Raw genomic sequence first — 17,778 nt, forward strand, 5'->3', positions numbered from 1 at the left:
TCCATTTATATCTTATCATCTCTTCCTCTCTATCTCCAGTTATATCTTATCATCGGTTTGTCTGTCTATCTAAGATGAATTATCTATCATCTATCTGTCTGTCTGTCTGTCTGTCTATCTATCATCTATCTATCTATCTATCTATCTATCTATCTATCTATCTATCTATCTATCTATCTATCTATCTATCATCTATCTATCATCTATCTATCTATCTATCATCTATCTATCTATCTATCTATCTATCTATCTATCTATCTATCTATCTATCATCTATCTATCTATCATCTACCTATCTATGTATGTATGTATGTATGTATCTATCTATCTATCTATCTATCTATATCTATCTATCATCTATCTATCTATCTATCTATCTATCTATCTATCTATCTATCTATCTATCTATCTATCTATCATCTATCTATCTATCATCATCTATCTATCTATCTATCTATCTATCTATCTATCTATCTATCTATCTATCTATCTATCTATCTATCTATCTATCAATCATCTATCTATCTGGACACACACTCACAAGCTCACACACACACACACACATTCCAGTCAGGATGAAGCTGCTTCTGGCCATCCCTGCTCCCTTCTAAGGGTCCTAATTCGTGTGTTTGCTAGGCCACCTTTGGCAGAAAAATGGGCATCTTCCGCCGTGGTGCCAACCTCCCAATAAATCCCAATAACGCTGCAGCCCACCAGGGGGCAGTAGGACACCTAGCCAGGCTCCCACATAGCCCTGCTTAGCGGCTACGCAAGGAATGGGGAACTTAATTCGTCCACCGTTTTTTTACAAACACGATCCACCCCCCACCCCACCCCCAAGGGAATTAATTGCTTGTCTGTCTGTCACCACTGGGAGACGCTTCCGCCAGGCGCTGAGCTGCAGCTCCCCGCTGCTGGTTTTGCAAGGAGGCACTTTCAGTATCGCTCAAAAGCGCCTTCCTGTCTCTGGCAGTGATGCGAGAGAGACAGGAAGTGGAGAGGGGGCTCGAGATGCTTTCAGCCCGTGACCGCACCAGGGTGGAGTCAGGCCGCCTGTTCAGGTGGGGTGGGGTGGGTGGGTTCGTTCTGAAGCTGGCGCATGATGTAACTCAAGAGCCGAGGTGGCACAGTGGTTAGGGTGCAGTACTGCAGGCCACTTTAGCTGACTAAAGTGAGGCTGGACTAGAAGACCTCCAAGGTCCCTTCCAACTCTTGTTATTCTGACACCCAGGGGATGCATCCCGGTTCTCCCTGCCAACCTTGGCTCAGCCTCACCTCCACCAGCTGCATGAGGTTTTCGAAGTAGACCTCTTCGTCGATGCTCAGCTTGCTGGAGGAGTAGATGATGCGGTAATGCTCCACCTTCCCTTCACAGCTGACGCAGAGCGTGTAGTCGCCCGGGTAGTTGGTGCTCTCGCGCACCAGGAACAGACCCGTCTCCGGAGGGTAGAGCAGCCGTTCCGCTTGTTCCCGCGTGATCTTCCCGTGGAACCAGCTGCGGAGGGAGGGGAAAAAAGAGACCAAGAGGACAGTCAGAACGTTCCGACGCCGGCCTCAACGAGGACTAGAAACCTACTTCTTCACAGAAGTTCCACCATGCACCGCCCCTCCTTGGCAGAAAGTAGCAAAACAGTGTTTTCTCTCTCTATCACCAAAACCAAGTCAAAATAAAAACAATACATGTATGGCTTGCTTGGTGGGTGTTTATTTACCCTATTTTTCAGAGTATAAGATGCACTGGAGTATAAGACGCGGCAAGGTTTTGAAGAGGCAATTTTTTAAAAAAAGGTTTTGCACTCTGCAAACCTTCCCAAAACGGCCCATTTTTTTCACGAAAACGGGCTGGTTCCCCCCCCCCCAAAAGGGCATGAATAGCCTTTAGGAGGCTTGTAAAGTGCTCCTGGGGCGTGGGGGCCCCACAAAAATGAGCAAAAAACAGCCTGTTTTTCGCGAAAACGGGCCTGTTTTTCGCGAAAACGGGCCTGTTTTTTGTCAAAACAATTGCATGGATAGCCTTTAGGAGGGTGATAGAGTGCTCCTGGGGACTGGGGGAGCAAAATTTAGCAAAAAACGGCCCGCTTTTCACTCATTTCTGCCTTCTCTGAAAGGCTATGCACGGCGGCCATTTTCATGAAGGCGTAGTGTTTCGGGAGGCAAAAACTGCTGTATTCAGTGTATAAGACGCACCCAGATTTTCAGCCTCTTTTTTAAGGGGAAAAAGGTGCGTCTTATACGCCGAAAAACACGGCATATTTCCTTTCCAACCGATCTCACAGATTTGGGCCAAGGCCTATAACAGGGACGGTGAACCTTTTCGGCACCAAGTGCCCAAATCGGAACACGTGTGCATGTTTGCGCACCGGAGCAACCGAAAACCCAAAAACCGGCACACACACATACGCCTAGTTTTTCAGCTTCTTTGGGGGGCCGTTTTTGGGATGTTTCTCAGGCCGTTTTTGTAATGGTCTTCGCGGGTGCTGGAGCACTGGAAAACGTCGGGAAAACAACACAAAAAAAATGGCACGAAAACGGACCTGGTTTTTGGCCATTTTCAGTCCACTTTCTGGTGCTCTGCAGAAGAGCAGCTGGCGATGACGCACATGCCCACAGAGAGGGTGCTCTTATGTGCCACGAGGGCCATGGGTTTGCCGTCACGGGGGGGCTATAAAATGCCAGTTCAGATGTATGCTTACGGCATGAGGCTGAGCTTGATTCCAGGTTTCATCCCTTCGCGCTTCTGGACGTAGTTGGCTGGGATGATCCCCTCCCGGCCGACTTTGTTTTTGGCTTTGTACCAGTTGGGGTCCTGGAAGAGGGAAACCACGGTTAGCAAGACCTCCTCCAGGCTCCCAGGAAGGGTTTATGGGTCTGCAAGGAAGCCAAAGACCCTCAACAACCTTCCATTTAACCTCCCATTCCTTCGCAGCCACAATCGTGTTCCCTTCTCGCCCTTCAAAGAAAGGAAATGCTGTTGGGAGGTTCGTTTGGCGGAGCTCACAGGGACTCCTTCGTGGTGGCTCCCTTACTTTGAAACAATCATCCCCGTGAAGATTAGCTTGGTCCCTGCTTTTGAGTCTCTTTCGCAAAGCCTTGAAGGAGGGCTGGTTCTGCCAATGGGCCTGGGGAACCCAGAGCAAGGATGGAGCCCATCAAGTGGCTTGTTTGATTGGGGGTTGGGGGGCGGATTAACTGGGTTTTTAAAATTATTTTATGTAGGGTTTTGCATTGTTTGTAAGCCACCCGGTGTCAAGGACAGTGAGTGGGCAGAGAAGAAAAAAAGGAAGGAAGGAAGGAAGGAAGGAAAGATGGAAGGAAGGAAAAGGGACAACGAAGGAAGGAAGGAAGGCAGGCAGGCAAAGGGACAAGAGGAAGGAAGGTAGGAGGGAGGGAAGGAAAAGGGACAACGAAGGAAGGAAGGAAGGAAGGAAGGAAGGAAGGAAGGAAGGAAGGAAGGAAGGAAGGAAGGAAGGAAAAGGGACAACGAAGGAAGGAAGGAAGGAAGGCAAAGGGACAAGAGGAAGGAAGGAGGGAGGGAAGGAAAAGGGACAACGAAGGAAGGAAGGAAGGAAAAGAGACAACGAAGGAAGGAAGAAAGGAAGGAAGGAAGAAGGAAGACAGGCAAAGGGACAAAAGAGGAAGGAAGGAATAAAGGAAGGAAGGAAGGAAAAGGGACAATGAAAGAAGGAAGGAAGGCCAAGGAAGGAAGGAAGGAAGGAAGGAAGGAAGGAAGGAAAAGGGACAACGAAGGAAGGAAGGAAGGAAGGCAAGGACAAGTGGTGATGGGATGATGATCCTTGTCCAGCAAGGAAGCAGCCCAAATCAAAACAGAAACCCAACATGGTTGCTTTCAATGTGCCATTTTATCATCTCCTCCCTCCCTCCCTCTAAACTAGCTGCAAACTCGTCTCCATCCCGTCAATCCTTAACCTTGTTTGTCAAATAGCTGGACTCCAACTCCCAGAATTCCCTAGCAGAAGGCATGCATTCTGGGAGTTGAAGTCCATTGATATCCCTGCTGGGGAATGCTGGGAGCTGAAGTCCCAGAGGCTCCCCATTGCCAAGGTTCTGTTGAAAACAGAAAAGCAGACTGCAAAACTGTATATATTTTTGGGTGAGCAAAGGAGCCAGCAAAGGAAAAGTTAGCTGGTCTTCTACCAAGGATAAAGTCCTTTTCTTTAAAAAAAAAACACCCTCCCTGAAGCATTAAAGCAGTGGGTTCCCTCCCCCCCCAAATGTGGCAACTTAAGATATGTGGATTCAACTCCCAGAACTCCCACAGTGCAGGCTAAACCCAGATACACCGATGAGTATTTTCTCAATCCCGGGGAGTTTCAGAGGAAACTCGTGGTTGCTTAGTTATTCCTAGCAAACAGAGATGATAAAAGCTGGCCCTGGATTTGACCCAGTAGCTTACATTGAAAAGGAAGGCTGGATAATGTTCATGGTTAATTAAATTGTTCCCCTGTCTCTGGAGGGAGAGAGATGCACGGAGGGACGCTTTTCAACTCAGCTTTGGCTTCTACGATGCTCCCAGACAAGGAGGATTCCGAGAAGGATTGTTATGAAAGAATATTAATGGTAATTTTATACCATTATTAATGGTAATGGTAATGGAACCATGGAATATTAATGGTAATTTGAACACATAATGCTCAATGACAGTGAAACTATCTAGTTATGTTTAATGTAAACCAGTGATGTTAATCCTAAACTTAAGAATTGACGCACAAAAACTTGTAAACCAAACGACATGCTTGATGAAACGGAGGAAAGTTGTTCTTTGTTCTTCTCTTGCTTTGTTTTGTATGTGTTGTTTTGTTTAAAAAGAATAAAAATATATATTTTTTAAAAAAAGATGTTAATTTCCCAGCCACACCAGACTTCCGAAGCCCCATCCAGGAAGATTTGCAAGGTAGCTAAAGATTAAGAGCATTCTCTTCCTCCACGATGAACTCACTCATATGAACTCATTAAAAGCTTATCATACATTAGAAAGGGGCAAAATCTGATTGGGGATGGATCTGGCCAACTTCCTTCCTATCTCCTGTCGCCATCGCAGCTTCATTGTCATGCACGAAGAGAACTGGCTGGGAGGATGCAACAGAAGGAGGGTGAAGCAATCGTTTTAATTAAATATAGATAGATAGGCAGGTAGATATTCTCAAAGGGTTGCCGTCAAACGACAGAACTAGCCCATCTTCTGAATCCGAGAAGCTGCATCGTGGGCAAGAAAAGACTGGACATCCACTTGATTATACAGATTAAGAGTGCTCTACATGGGGCTGCCCTTGAAGAGCATTCGGCGACTTCAGCTAGTCCAGAATGCAGCCGCGCGAGTGATTGTGGGTGCACCTCGTTTCACCCACGTAACACCTATCCTCCGCGAGCTGCACTGGCTGCCTGTTGATCTCCGGGTGCGATTCAAGGTGCTACTTATCACCTACAAAGCCCTTCATGGTTCTGGACCTGGGTACTTGAGAGACCGCCTACTGCCAATTACCTCCACTAGACCGATACAATCGCATAGATTAGGCCTCCTCCGAATTCCATCATCCAGCCAATGTAGACTGGCAACTACCCGGAGGAGAGCCTTCTCGGTGGCTGCTCCAACCCTCTGGAACGAACTCCCCGTGGAGATTCGGACCCTCACCACCCTCCAGTCCTTCCGCGCCGTCCTAAAGATCTGGCTGTCCTGGGGTTAAGATTCTGACCCCACTCGAATTGTGTGACTGTTGTGTTTCTTTTAATATGTTGTATTGTCCTTATGTTGGAAATTGTTTGTCGTCGTCCCCCCCCCCCTTTTTGAACTGTGAGCCGCCCTGAGTCCCCCCAGGGAAAAGGGCGGCATACAAATAAAGGGAAAATGAAAAATGAAAATGAAATGAGTTGGAAGGGGCCTTGTAGGTCTTGTAGTCCAGTGGTCTCCAATCTTGGCAACTTTAAGACTTGTGGACTTCAACTCCCAGAGTTCCTGGGAGCAAAGCTGGCTGAGGAACTCTGGGAGTTGAAGTCCACAGGTCTTAAAGTTGCCAAGGTTGGAGACCACTGATCTAGTCCAACTTCTGCCCAAGCAGGAGGCCCTACATAATTTCTGACAGATGACAGAAGTCCAGTCTTGTTCTGACTGAGGCTTCCTGAGAGCATGAAGCAGATTTCTTGTCCCAGCAAAAAAAAAACTTTTATTAATTTACTGTCAAATTCTGCTCAGATACTGTAGAGGAGAGAGAGAGAAAACAGATGAGAAAGAGAGAGAAAGGAGAGAGAGAGTAAATGAGGGAAAGGAAAGTGATGAGAAAGAGAGAAGATACTGTAGATAAGAGGGAGGGAAGGAGAGAGAGATGAGAGAAAGAGAAAATAGATGAGAAAGAGAGAGAAAGAAAGGAGGGATAAGAGAGAGAGAATAGATGAGAGAGAGAAAGGGAAGTGATGAGAGAGAGAAGATACTGTAGATGAGAGAGGGAGGAAAGGAGAGATGAAGGAGAGAGAAAATAGATAAGAAAGGAGAGAAAGAGAGTAAACAAGAGAGAGAGAGAGAGAAAGGAAAGTGATGAGAGAGACAGAAGATACTGTAGATGAAAGAGAGAGGGGGAGGGAAAGAAAGGAGAGAGAGATGAAGAAGATGGATGAGAAAGAAAGAGATAGATGAGAAAGAAAGGAGAGAGAGAGAAGAGAGTAGATGAGAGGGAGAGAGAGAAAGGAAATTGATGAGAGAGACAGAAGATACTGTAGATGAAAGAGAGAGGGGGAGGGAAAGAAAGGAGAGAGAGATGAGAGAGAGAAAGAAGATGGATGAGAAAGAAAGAGAGAGAAGAGAGAAAGAAGATAGATGAGAAAGAAAGGAGAGAGAGAAGAGAGAGAGAGTAGATGAGAGAGAGAGAAGATACTGTAGATGAAAAAGAGAGGGGGAGGGAAAGAAAGGAGAGATGAGAAAGAAAGAGAGAGAGAGAGAAGATAGATGAGAAAGAAAGGAGAGAGGAGATGAGAGAGAGAGAAGATACTGTAGATGAAAGAGAGGGGGAAAGAAAGGAGAGAAAGATGAGAAAGAGAGAGAAGATAGATGAGAAAGAAAGGAGAGAGAGAGAAGAGAAAGAGAGTAGATGAGAGAGAGAGAGAGAGAGACAGACTGACTTTATAGTTGTAGAATGGAGCAAACTGCCCCTTTTACCAGTTTGCTACAAAACCAGGATGACATCACGAAGCTAAACACAACCAGACCTTATCACACAACAGACACAAGTCGTGTCTTTGGCCCAATGACCTCCTAAGCCCCCCGTGGCCCTTTGGGGCAGGCACCCAACGCAGGTGGGGGCACCCCAGCGCAAACCCCCAAAGACCTCCGGAGCCAAATTCAACCTCCGGAAGCCAGCAAGCAACCCCCGGCTCAGCCTCCACAGGGCCCTTGCTGCACTCTCCCATTATCAGCCTGCCCGTCACCGCAGGCGTCCGTGGGCACACGGCTGTTGCCCGGCGCCGGAGAGAGGCCGGTTACCTTGGTGACCGAGATGATGGTGAGGACGTCTCCTTTGCTGAAGGGGAGATCTTGATCCGCTGTGCCGTGAAAATTATATTTGGCGATACATTCTGTGCCGGAAGCCCAGACAGCCTTTTAGGAAAGAAGGAGGACATTTGTTAAAACATTTGGCTCCGACGTCAAGAGAAAGCATTTTAAAAAAACCTGCATCCGAAGCTCTCTAGCCAGGAACTCGACTTACGGTGCTGTGCTTAGCGACCGTTTGAATTCACGACGGATCTCTGCAGAACGACTTAGGATCCGGGTTTGAAGTTCTAACCGTCACCCGTCGTCATCGTCCCCCCACCTCCCCTTTGTGGTCACGTGATCCTATTTGGCGGGCTCGGCAACTTAATCACATTTAGAAATGTTCGTGGCACCCGGCCATCGCGCGCGGCCACAATTTGAGACTAATTCGCCGCCTCAACTTCCGGTGGGGGTGTTTTTTTGGGGAAAAACCATCCATTTGGTATCGGGGGTTCACTTAATGACCGTCACCAAAAAACGAGCGTCATTGAAACGAGCGTCATCCTAGGGTGACCTGTTTAACGACGGCCACGATTTATGACTGTAATTTTGGGCTGAAGGGCGGTCGTAAATCAAAGACGAGCCATATTCACGGTATTTTCCCAAGCTTGGCCACTTAAAAGGTGGGTGGACTTCAACTCCCAGAATTCCTCTGTCAGCCACGCTCGCGCTGGGGAATTCTGGGAATCGAAAGTTTTCAAGTCGCCAAAGTGGGAGACAGTTTTTGCTATTTGGCACTTGATTACACCTATATTTTTAAACCGGGGGGGACTCCGACTTGTCTGGCAAGGAAATCACGTGATCTCTCTCGCCAAACTATAGTTCCTTCCCCTTTTTTTTTTTTTTTTGGCTTTATTAAAATAACCCGCCTTCTGTATCTTTCTTTTTTTTTAAAAAAAGAACAAGTCAGCCATGTAAAATCTTCCCTGGAGGCACAAACACACGGGCATCAAAACAGCCTACCAAGATCAGAAAAAGCACTTACCCAATGTCCGAATGCCATAAAAACACCCCTTTAGAAAAGCCAGCCCTGAAAACGTGGGTGAAAATTAACAAAAACTTAATCGCCACGATGCTGGAAATGTGATATCTGCACTAGGGAACCTTCTGTCATATGTGGTGGGAGTGCACGAAAGCTAAAGGCTTGTTGGCACCAGATAAGAAGGAATTTGGAAGAGATGCTAAATCAAAGGATGGGAGTTGAGGCCAGGATTATTTTTACCAGAGGGGAAAAAAATATGCCAAAGGTGGACTATATTTAATGCTGCCTATTTTAACAGCGGAAAGTTTTTGCACAACAATGGAAAAATAAAAGAACAAGAAATAATAAATAAGATACTGACGGGCGCAGAGATGGACAGACTGACTCTAGAGGGGGAGACGGAATATCACAAAATCTGGGACAAATAGTATCGATGGGTCTTCTCTGTGTGGTATCAGCTGGACAATGCCGGCTGGCGACGCCTCGGAGCAGGGCCTTCTCTGTTGCCGCTCCGGCCCTATGGAATGAGCTACCCCCAGAGATCCGGACCCTACCCACTCTCATGGCCTTCCGAAAAGCTATTAAGACTTGGCTATTCCGGCAGGCCTGAGGCTGTTGACCTCTGGATTGAGGTCCAGCCCCGCTTAGATTGGGTGCATGTTGTGTCTTTTTAAATTTGTCGTGTTTTATCTGTTTTTTTAAATTTCTTTTAATTTCTGTTGCTGTAAGCCGCCCGGAGTCATCCTCCGGGATTAGGCGGCCTATAAATTTAATAAACAGTTTAATTTAATAAACAGATGGTTAGAAAGGAGGGGAAAAAAGACCAGGACAGAAAAACACAGACAAATTAAGAATGGGAAAATATTCATTCATTTATTCATTTATTATATTTATATGCCGCCCTTTCCCCCCGAAGGGGACTCAAGGCGGCTAACAAATCAAATCAGGGAAGGGGGGGGGGGGTATTATGGTATTATGAAGGTGTGATAGGTAGGAACTGGATATGTATTGGTATGGTTAGTAATTATATAAAAGAAAGGATCAACGGACAGGTAATCTGACATTACATATCATTACATTCCTATGTAATGGATATAAAATGTAATTGTTGTAAGATCCAATAAATATGGAAATGTTTATGCCAGAAATGTCGCACCATGTCCAATGTTTTTAATGTTTACCTAATTAAAAAAACTTTAATTTTTAAAAAAACAACAACAATACCCCACTAGAAAAACCCAGCACTAAAAAATTGGAGGGGAAATATAGAATCCTGGAGTTATGACCGCAATTTCTCCCCAAGGGTATGTTGCTAAGCGAGACATTTGTTAAGCGAGCTTTGCGTCCCCTTTTACCACCATTGTGGCCAACCGTTGTTAAGGGAAGCGCTGCGGTTGTTAAGTTAGTCACACGGTCGTTAAGTGAATTTGGCTTCCCCGTTGACTTTGCTCGTCGGGAGGTCACAAAAAGAGGACCACGGGACACTGCGGCCGTCGTAAATACGAAGCAGCTGCCAAGCATTCCGATTTTAATCACACGACACGGGGATGCTGTCGCAAACGGTGGCTTTTCTCAATGCCGTTGTAACTTCGGACAATAAATGGTCACTAAATGGGTAAGTCAAGGACAACCCATATATTAACTGCGTTTCAACCAACCAGGGTCATATCGGACAGGATCCCAGAGAACCTGGACGTCAAATGATTGGGAATTATTTTTAAAAAATGTCCAGGAAAAATCCTTTCTCCCCACTCCGTACACCCAAAATTGTGTGAACGGAACGTGTGAAACCGAAATCAAAAACAAACGTTGTTTCTCTTTCTCTCTTGTCTTGTTTCTTACCTGCATTCCTGACATTTTCTCGGGCGCTTCCGGGGACTGATTCTCATAAGGAGGACACGTCACTTGGTACCATGAGACCTAAAGGAGAAAGATCTTTTCAAGATCACATTCTGCAGAAACCAGGCACTTTCCATCACCTGTGGTGGAGATGCCCAAAAGGAGAGAAAGAGAATTTGGCCAAAAATGCATATTTTCCTCCCTTCTCTGTCCCTTTCTCACCTTCCTTCCTTTCTTCCTCCCTCTTCCTTTCTTCCTCCCTTCCTACCATCTCTGTCTTCCTTCCTCCCTCTTCCTTCCTTCCTTCCTCCCTCCCTCCCTCCCCTTTATTCCTTTCTCATCCTTCCTTCTTTCCTTCCTTCCTCCCTTCCTATCATCTCTGTCTTCCTTCCTGCCTTCCTTCCTACTTCTTTCTTTCTCCCTCCTCTTCCTTTCTTTCTTCCTCCCTCCCTTATTCCTTTCTCATCCTTCCTTCCTTCCTTCCTCTCTTGCTTTCTTTCTTCCTTTCTCATCCTTCCTTCCTTCCTCCCTTCCTATCATCTGTCTTCCTTCCTCCCTCTTCCTTTCTTTCTCCCTCCCTCCCCTTTATTCCTTCGTCATCCTTCTTTCCTTCCTTCCTCCCTCTTTCCTTCCTCCCTTCCTATCATCTCTGCCTGCCTTCCTTCCTTCCTTCCTACTTTTTCCTCTTTCTTCCTCCCTCCCTCTTCCTTTCTTCCTCCCTTCCTATCATCTCTCTTCCTTCCTGCCTGCCTGCCTCCCTCTTCCTCTTTCTTCCTCCCTCCCTCTTCCTCCCTTCCTATCATGTCTTCCTTCCTTCTTTCATCCTGCTTCTTTCTTCCTCTCTTCCATTCATGTCTTCCTTCCTTCTTCCCTCCCTCCCTCTTCCTTCCTTTTTTCCTCCCTCCCTCTTCCTCCCTTCCTATCATCTCTGTCTTCCTTCCTTCTTTCCTCCTCTCTTCCTATCATGTCTTCCTTCCTTCCTTCTTCCCTCCCTCCCTCTTCCTTCCTTTCTTCCTCTCCCCCCCCCTTCCTTCCTTCCTCCCTTCCTATCACCTCTTAATCCCTCCCTCCCTCCCACTTTCTTAAGAATCCTTTCCAAGCATCCTTCAACATGCATTTTAATTTGAAAGCATCCAGAGAAGTGACGCATCCATTAGTGTGCCATTGATCTGGGGTGGGGTGAGGGGGTCAAAAACCAGAGGAGAGTGATTGCTATTGAACGAACCTGCCACAGTATGGATATTCAGCCAAAAGTGCCTTTCCTTGCAATATATAAATATAAATATACGGTATATATATATCTAGGGCAGGCGACTAACAGGTTGAGAAACCTTTGCTGTAAATTCAAACGCAGGCAAGCCAGTTCCCACGAATGCCTGCTGTCCACGGAGGTCAGGAGGCCACGAAAAAGCAGCTTCGACTGGACCCTCCCGCCGCGCTCTCTGTGGTCAGCGAGAGCGGAATAAACATGCGAGACCTCAAAAGCAAAATATTCCCCTTTACAAATATTCTTCGCCGCTTCAAAGGCTGAAAACCCATTTTGGGTCCACAGCGCCTCTTTGGCGAAGGGGCCCAGTTTCAGATAGTCCTCAACTTACGACCACCATGCAGCCCAGCCTGTCTCTGTGGCTAAGCGAGACATCGGTTCAGCGAGGTTTCGCCGCCCCATTTTACGAGCTTGCTGACCACAGTGGCTAAGTGAATCCCGGCGGTGGTTAAGTTACTAAGACGGTCGTTAAGTGAATCTGGGTTCCCCCCCTGGACTCTGCTGGTCAGACGGTCACCAAAGAGGATGACGTGGCCCTGAGACACTGTGACCGTCATAACTATGAAACCAGTTGCCAAGCGTCCGAATTTTCCCCCCAGGGAGGCTGCAACAGTCACAAGTGCGAAAAACGGTCGTAAGTTGCATTTTTCAGTGCCGTTGCACTTGGGACGGTATTAAACAGTGTTGTGAATGCTCCAACACTGGAAGTCTTTAAGAAGATGTTGGGCAACCATTTTTTCTGAAAGGGCTTAGGGCTTCCTGCCTGAGCAGGGGGTTGGACTAGAAGACCTCCAAGGTCCCTTCCAACTCTGTTATTCTATTCTATTTTCTATTCTATTTTATTTTCTATTCTATTTTATTCTATATTCTATTCTATTTTATTTGCTATTCTATATTCTATTCTATTTTCTATTCTATATTCTATTCTATTTTATTTTCTATTCTATATTCTATTCTATTTTCTATTTTCTATTCTATTCTATATTCTATATTCTATATTCTATTCTATATTCTATCCTATTCTATTTTCTATTCAATTCAATTCTATATTCTATTTTATTTTCTATTCTATTCTATATTCTATTCTATTCTATATTCTATTCTATTCTGCATTCTATTTTCTATTCTATATTCTATTCTATTTTATTTTCTATTCTATTCTATATTCTATTCTATTTTATTTTCTATTCTATTCTATATTCTATTCTATTTTATTTTCTATTCTATTCTATATTCTATTTTCTATTCTATTCTATATTCTATTCTATTCTATATTCTATTCTATTTCTATTCTATTCTATTCTATATTCCTCCTATTCCATTCTCTATTCTATTCTATTCTATTCTATATTCTATTCTATTTTATTTTCTATTCTATTCTATATTCTATATTCTATATTCTATATTCTATATTCTATTTTCTATTCTATTCTATTCTATATTCTATTCTATTTTCTATTCTATTCTATTCTATATTCCTCCTATTCCATTCTCTATTCTATTCTATTCTATTCTATACGAATTGTTGCTACAGTGACAGTCAGAAGATCAGACAAAATAAATGGAAATTCTCTGTTCTTCTTTAAGGAAGACATCCACCGTGGGCACAGCAGGCCCCGTGCCAGTTGGGTATAGTGATTAAGGGACTTTCCTAAGCCGCCGTTAAGTGAATCACATTGGCATTAAATGAATTCGGCTTCTCTCATTGACTTCGCTGGTCGGGAACCAGCTGGGAAGGTCACCGACAGCAATGTCCTGCCGGCTGGGGAATTCTGGGAGTTGAAGTCCACCCAGTTGCCCAGGCTGGGAAGCCGAGCAGTGGCAGAGCTGGGAGAGGCCTCCGCCACGCTTGCCTTGCCCCCTTCCTTCCGGTGCTCAACCCTTGGCTGCCCCAAGGCAGCCCCAGGAAATGGGCCGCCCTCCCCACTTTCCCCACAGCTCCCCAGGGATGCAACTTTTGCCCTGCCGGAGCTAAGTTTAGCAACTCCTAATTCCGATCTCACAGCAAAGACCCAGCAGCTGCTGCTCGTAAGAACCAGGGCTGGACTCACAGCAGAAAGCTTGGCTGGGCTAAAGGCAGAAGTGGGTTGGCAGAGAGACCTGGGATAAGCCCACAGGCCCTTGCTATGGGGCAGCAATGTGGGGCAAAGCATCCCTCCATCTTCTATATCTCCCTCCCTCCCCATCCATCCATCCATCCATCCACCTTTCCTTCTAACATCTATAACATCCATCCATCTATTCATTTATCCATCCATCCATCATCTATATCTCCATCCCTCCCCATCCATCCACCCTTCCTTCTATCATCTATACCATCCATCCATCTATTCATCCATCCACCCATCTTCTATATCTCCCTCCCCATCCATCCACTCTTCCTTCTATCTATACCATCCATCCATCTATTCATCCATCCATCCACCTTCTATATCTCCCTCCCCATCCATCCACCCTTCCTTCTATCATCTATACCATCTATCTATCCATCCATCCATCCATCCATCCATCCATCCATCCATCCATCCATCCATCCATCTTCTATATCTCTCTCCCCATCCATCAACCCTTCCTTCTATCATCTATACCATCTATCTATTCATCCATCTATCCATCCATCTTCTATATCTCCCTCCCCATCCATCCACCCTTCCTTCTATCATCTATACCATCCATCTATTCATCCATCTATCCATCCATCTTCTATATCTCCCTCCCTCCCCATCAATCCAGCCTTTCTTCTATCATCTATGCCATCCATCCATCTATTCATCCATCCATCCATCCATCCATCTTCTATATCTCTCTCCCCATCCATCCACCCTTCCTTCTATCATCTATACCATCCATACATCTATCCATCCATCCACCCTTCCATCTATCATCTCTCCAAGTTCCCTTTCAGCTCTATTCTGATTGATTTTTTTTAAAAAAGCCCAAAAGGATGGCTAATTATTGCCTTTATCAAAACTGTAAAAAAAATAAAATTAAAATCTCAACTGCCATGCTATAAATCAGCTGTAAGTAACACAACTGCCACTAGATGGCGATGGCAGCGAAACACTGGCATTTTGGGGGGGTCTCCTTGCTGACATCTAGTGGGTGTTTGGAAGCTTGCAGCCTAATCTTAAAAGAGCAGAGCAATCCTTATGAAAGGCTGCAGAGGCTCGTCAAGCCCACTGGTGAAGACCGCAGGTTCTCCTGCATCGGCCCATAAACAAAGCCCGGCTTTGTCCAGAGAGCCGTGCAGATGGATGAGGTCACCCATTTCAGCTCGGGGACAAAAAGGCGTAGGTGGCCATGGAAAGCTCAGCAGAAATGCCAGCAGATGCTTGAAGTGGGTCCAGGGATGGGGGGAGGCAGAGCCTTGATTGACTCCCTTGGAGAGAATCGTCCCCAAATCCTCTTAAAGGTAAAGGTTCCCCTCGCTCATCTGTGCTAGTCATTCCTGACTCTAGGGGGCGGTGCTCATCTCCGTTTCAAAGCCGAAGAGCCAGCGCTGTCCGAAGACGTCTCCGTGGTCATGTGGCTGGCATGACTCAACACCCCAGAAGGCGCACGGAACGCTGTTCCCTTCCCACCAAAAGTGGTTCCTATTTTTCTACTTGCATTTTGTACCTGCTTTCGAACTGCTAGGTTGGCAGAAGCTGGGACAAGACATGGGAGCTCACTCCGTTACGCAGTGGCGCTAGGGATTTGAACCGTCAAACTGCCGACCTTTCTGATCGACAAGCTCAGCATCTTAGCCACTGAGCCACCGCGTCCCTCAAAACCCTCTTAGCCAATCTAAATTCAATTATCCATCCTGGCTGAAGAATTCTGGGAGTTGAAGTCCACACTTCAACCTGAATGGTCCTTAAGATATGTTGATATTTTAGCCATCTCTGCTAAGTTTGTGACTTTTAACGTCCGTTCTTGAATAGTAGGCAAGTCTTCCTTCTTCCAGTACTGCGCCACCAACAATCTTGCTGCCGTTGTTAAGTTCAAAATCAAATTAGTCTCTATAACTGTACAGTCTAGGAGCCGAGGTGGCGCAGTGGTTAAATGCAGCACTGCAGGCTACTTCAGCTGACTGCAGTTCTGCAGTTCGGCTGTTCAAATCTCACCGGCTCAGGGTTGACTCAGCCTTCCATCCTTCCGAGGTGGGTAAAATGAGGACCCGGATTGTTGTTGGGGGCAATATGCTGACTCTGTAAACCGCTTAGAGAGGGCTGAAAGCCCTATGAAGCGGTATATAAGTCTAACTGCTATTGCTATTGCTATAGTCTGTGATTATACCTAACAAGAATAATTGAGGAGTAAACTTTATCCTCTTTTTAAGAATATTTTGCTACTTCTAAAGTAACAAACCTAGCAGAGCTGGCTAAAATATCAGCATATCTCAAGGACCACTCCAATGAGAGATATAAACTGGAGTGGAGAAGATGGATTGAGTATACTCAAAATAAATATGGGAGCAAGAAATTCCAGATAGTTTATGACTGAAGAAACAAGGAATGATATAATCTGTTTAGAGCTAGCCTAGCAAAGAGGAGTTAAAGCTGAAATGAAAGAGGATACTAACTTTTTTAAAGTTTATTTTAGGACATCTTTGTTAAATATTTATACCCTGTATTGGTTCTGGGAAGTTGGGGGGGGGGGGAGGGAAGCTGGGGGGGAGGTTCGGGTGGGGAGGGCAGGGGGGGAGGTAAACATTTGTAAAAGTTTTTTTTTCTAAAATTTTCAATTAAAAAAAAAAAGGACTATTTTGCATAATCCACCATATTTTTTATCCAAAACGCTTTGACCTTTTTTTACAAGTCCACCATATATGATAATGCGTAGCATCAGCACAATCACATCTCCGGCATTTAGGGTTATACGTTCGGATACATACAAGCTAATTTTTTTAGGATCTCAATGCCACCTATGCAACTTTAAGAGGGGCGGACTTCATTTCCCAGAATTCCCCGTGCCCCAGGTGCTTCGGAGGGGCCATTCCCAAGCATTCTCGGCACAGCACAATGGCATTGCAGTCTTTTATTTTATGGATCTCTCCGCCAGGTGAAGCAGTTGGAGAAACAATGACTCACTCAAAAAAAAAACCTCCGGAGAGAGAACAGAACTGACATGAAATCGTTAAGCAAATTAATATTTTAATGCTCATCTGTTGCGTTGCCCCTGAATCCTGGCCGCGTAGCTACTTCAGCCTGGCCCTTTTGAACCACAGTGATAAAACAGAATCAATAAAGGCCGAGCAGAAGAGCCTCCTTCCTCGTTCGGCTCGTAATGTCGAGGGCAAGCGGGAAAGGAGAAGAACGGCTCTTGAGCTAAACGTAAAGCTCTTTGCTCCTTTATATTTCAGACTGGCAGCCGCACAGACTTGAGGTTTCCTGGCCAAGCAGAGTGAAAGCACCAAAGGAAAAACAATCGCTAGGATGGAGAAGGGAGCAGCAGGCAAGGAAATAAAAGAAAGAGATACGCCTGGTTTGGCTACAGATTTCGAACTAATAACCGATTGTTATGTTTTGTATCCAGGGACAGAAGGATGGATGGATGGATGGATGGATGGATGGTAGGTAGGTAGGTAGGTAGGTAGGTAGGAAGGAAGGAAGGAAGGAAGGAAGGAGACAGAGAGGGTAGGAAGGTAGGAAGAAAGGAAGAGGGAGGGAGGGAGGAAAGAAGGAAAGAAAAGAAGGGAGATGGAGGGAGGGTTGGAAGAAAGGAGAGAGGAAGGGAGGAAAGAAAGACAGAAAGAAAGAAAGACAGACAGAGACAGAAAGAAAGAAAGAAGACAAAGGCAACAGGCTAGGAAGTAGGAAGAATAGAAGAGGGAAGGAGGGAAGGAGAAGGAAGGAAGGGAGGAAGGAAGGAAGGAAGGAAGGAAGTACAGAGAGGGTAGGAAGGTAGGAAGAGAGAGGGAGGAAGGAAAGAAAAGAAGGGAGATGGAAGGAGATGATGGAAGAAAGGAAAAAGCAAGGGAGGGAAGGAAGGAAGGAAAGAAGACAGACAGCGAAAGAAAGAAAGAAAGACAAAAGGCAACAGGCTAGGAAAGTAGGAAGAATGGAAGAGGGAGGGAGGGAAGGAGAAGGAAGAAAGGAAGGAAGGAGAAGGAAGGAAGGAAGGAGACAGAGAGGATAGGAAGGTAGGAAGAAAGGAAGAGGGAGGGAGGGA

General features: G+C 45.6%; 1 protein-coding gene across 1 annotated transcript; it reads right to left on the minus strand.

Moving 5' to 3' along the window:
- Positions 1–1,200: 1,200 nt before the first annotated feature.
- CSK (C-terminal Src kinase) lies at positions 1,201–10,486 on the minus strand. The gene is made up of 4 exons (XM_032238586.1): positions 10,362–10,486; positions 7,490–7,603; positions 2,694–2,806; positions 1,201–1,495 (listed from the first exon to the last, which is right to left on the minus strand). The coding sequence occupies exons 1-4, from the start codon at positions 10,374–10,376 to the stop codon at positions 1,216–1,218; spliced, it is 522 nt and encodes a 173-aa protein (XP_032094477.1). The 5' UTR covers positions 10,377–10,486; the 3' UTR covers positions 1,201–1,215.
- Between the last annotated feature and the right edge of the window lie 7,292 nt (positions 10,487–17,778).

This window comes from Thamnophis elegans, unplaced genomic scaffold (genome assembly GCF_009769535.1).
Source record: "Thamnophis elegans isolate rThaEle1 unplaced genomic scaffold, rThaEle1.pri scaffold_339_arrow_ctg1, whole genome shotgun sequence".
In the NCBI taxonomy this organism is placed as follows: Eukaryota; Metazoa; Chordata; class Lepidosauria; order Squamata; family Colubridae; genus Thamnophis; species Thamnophis elegans.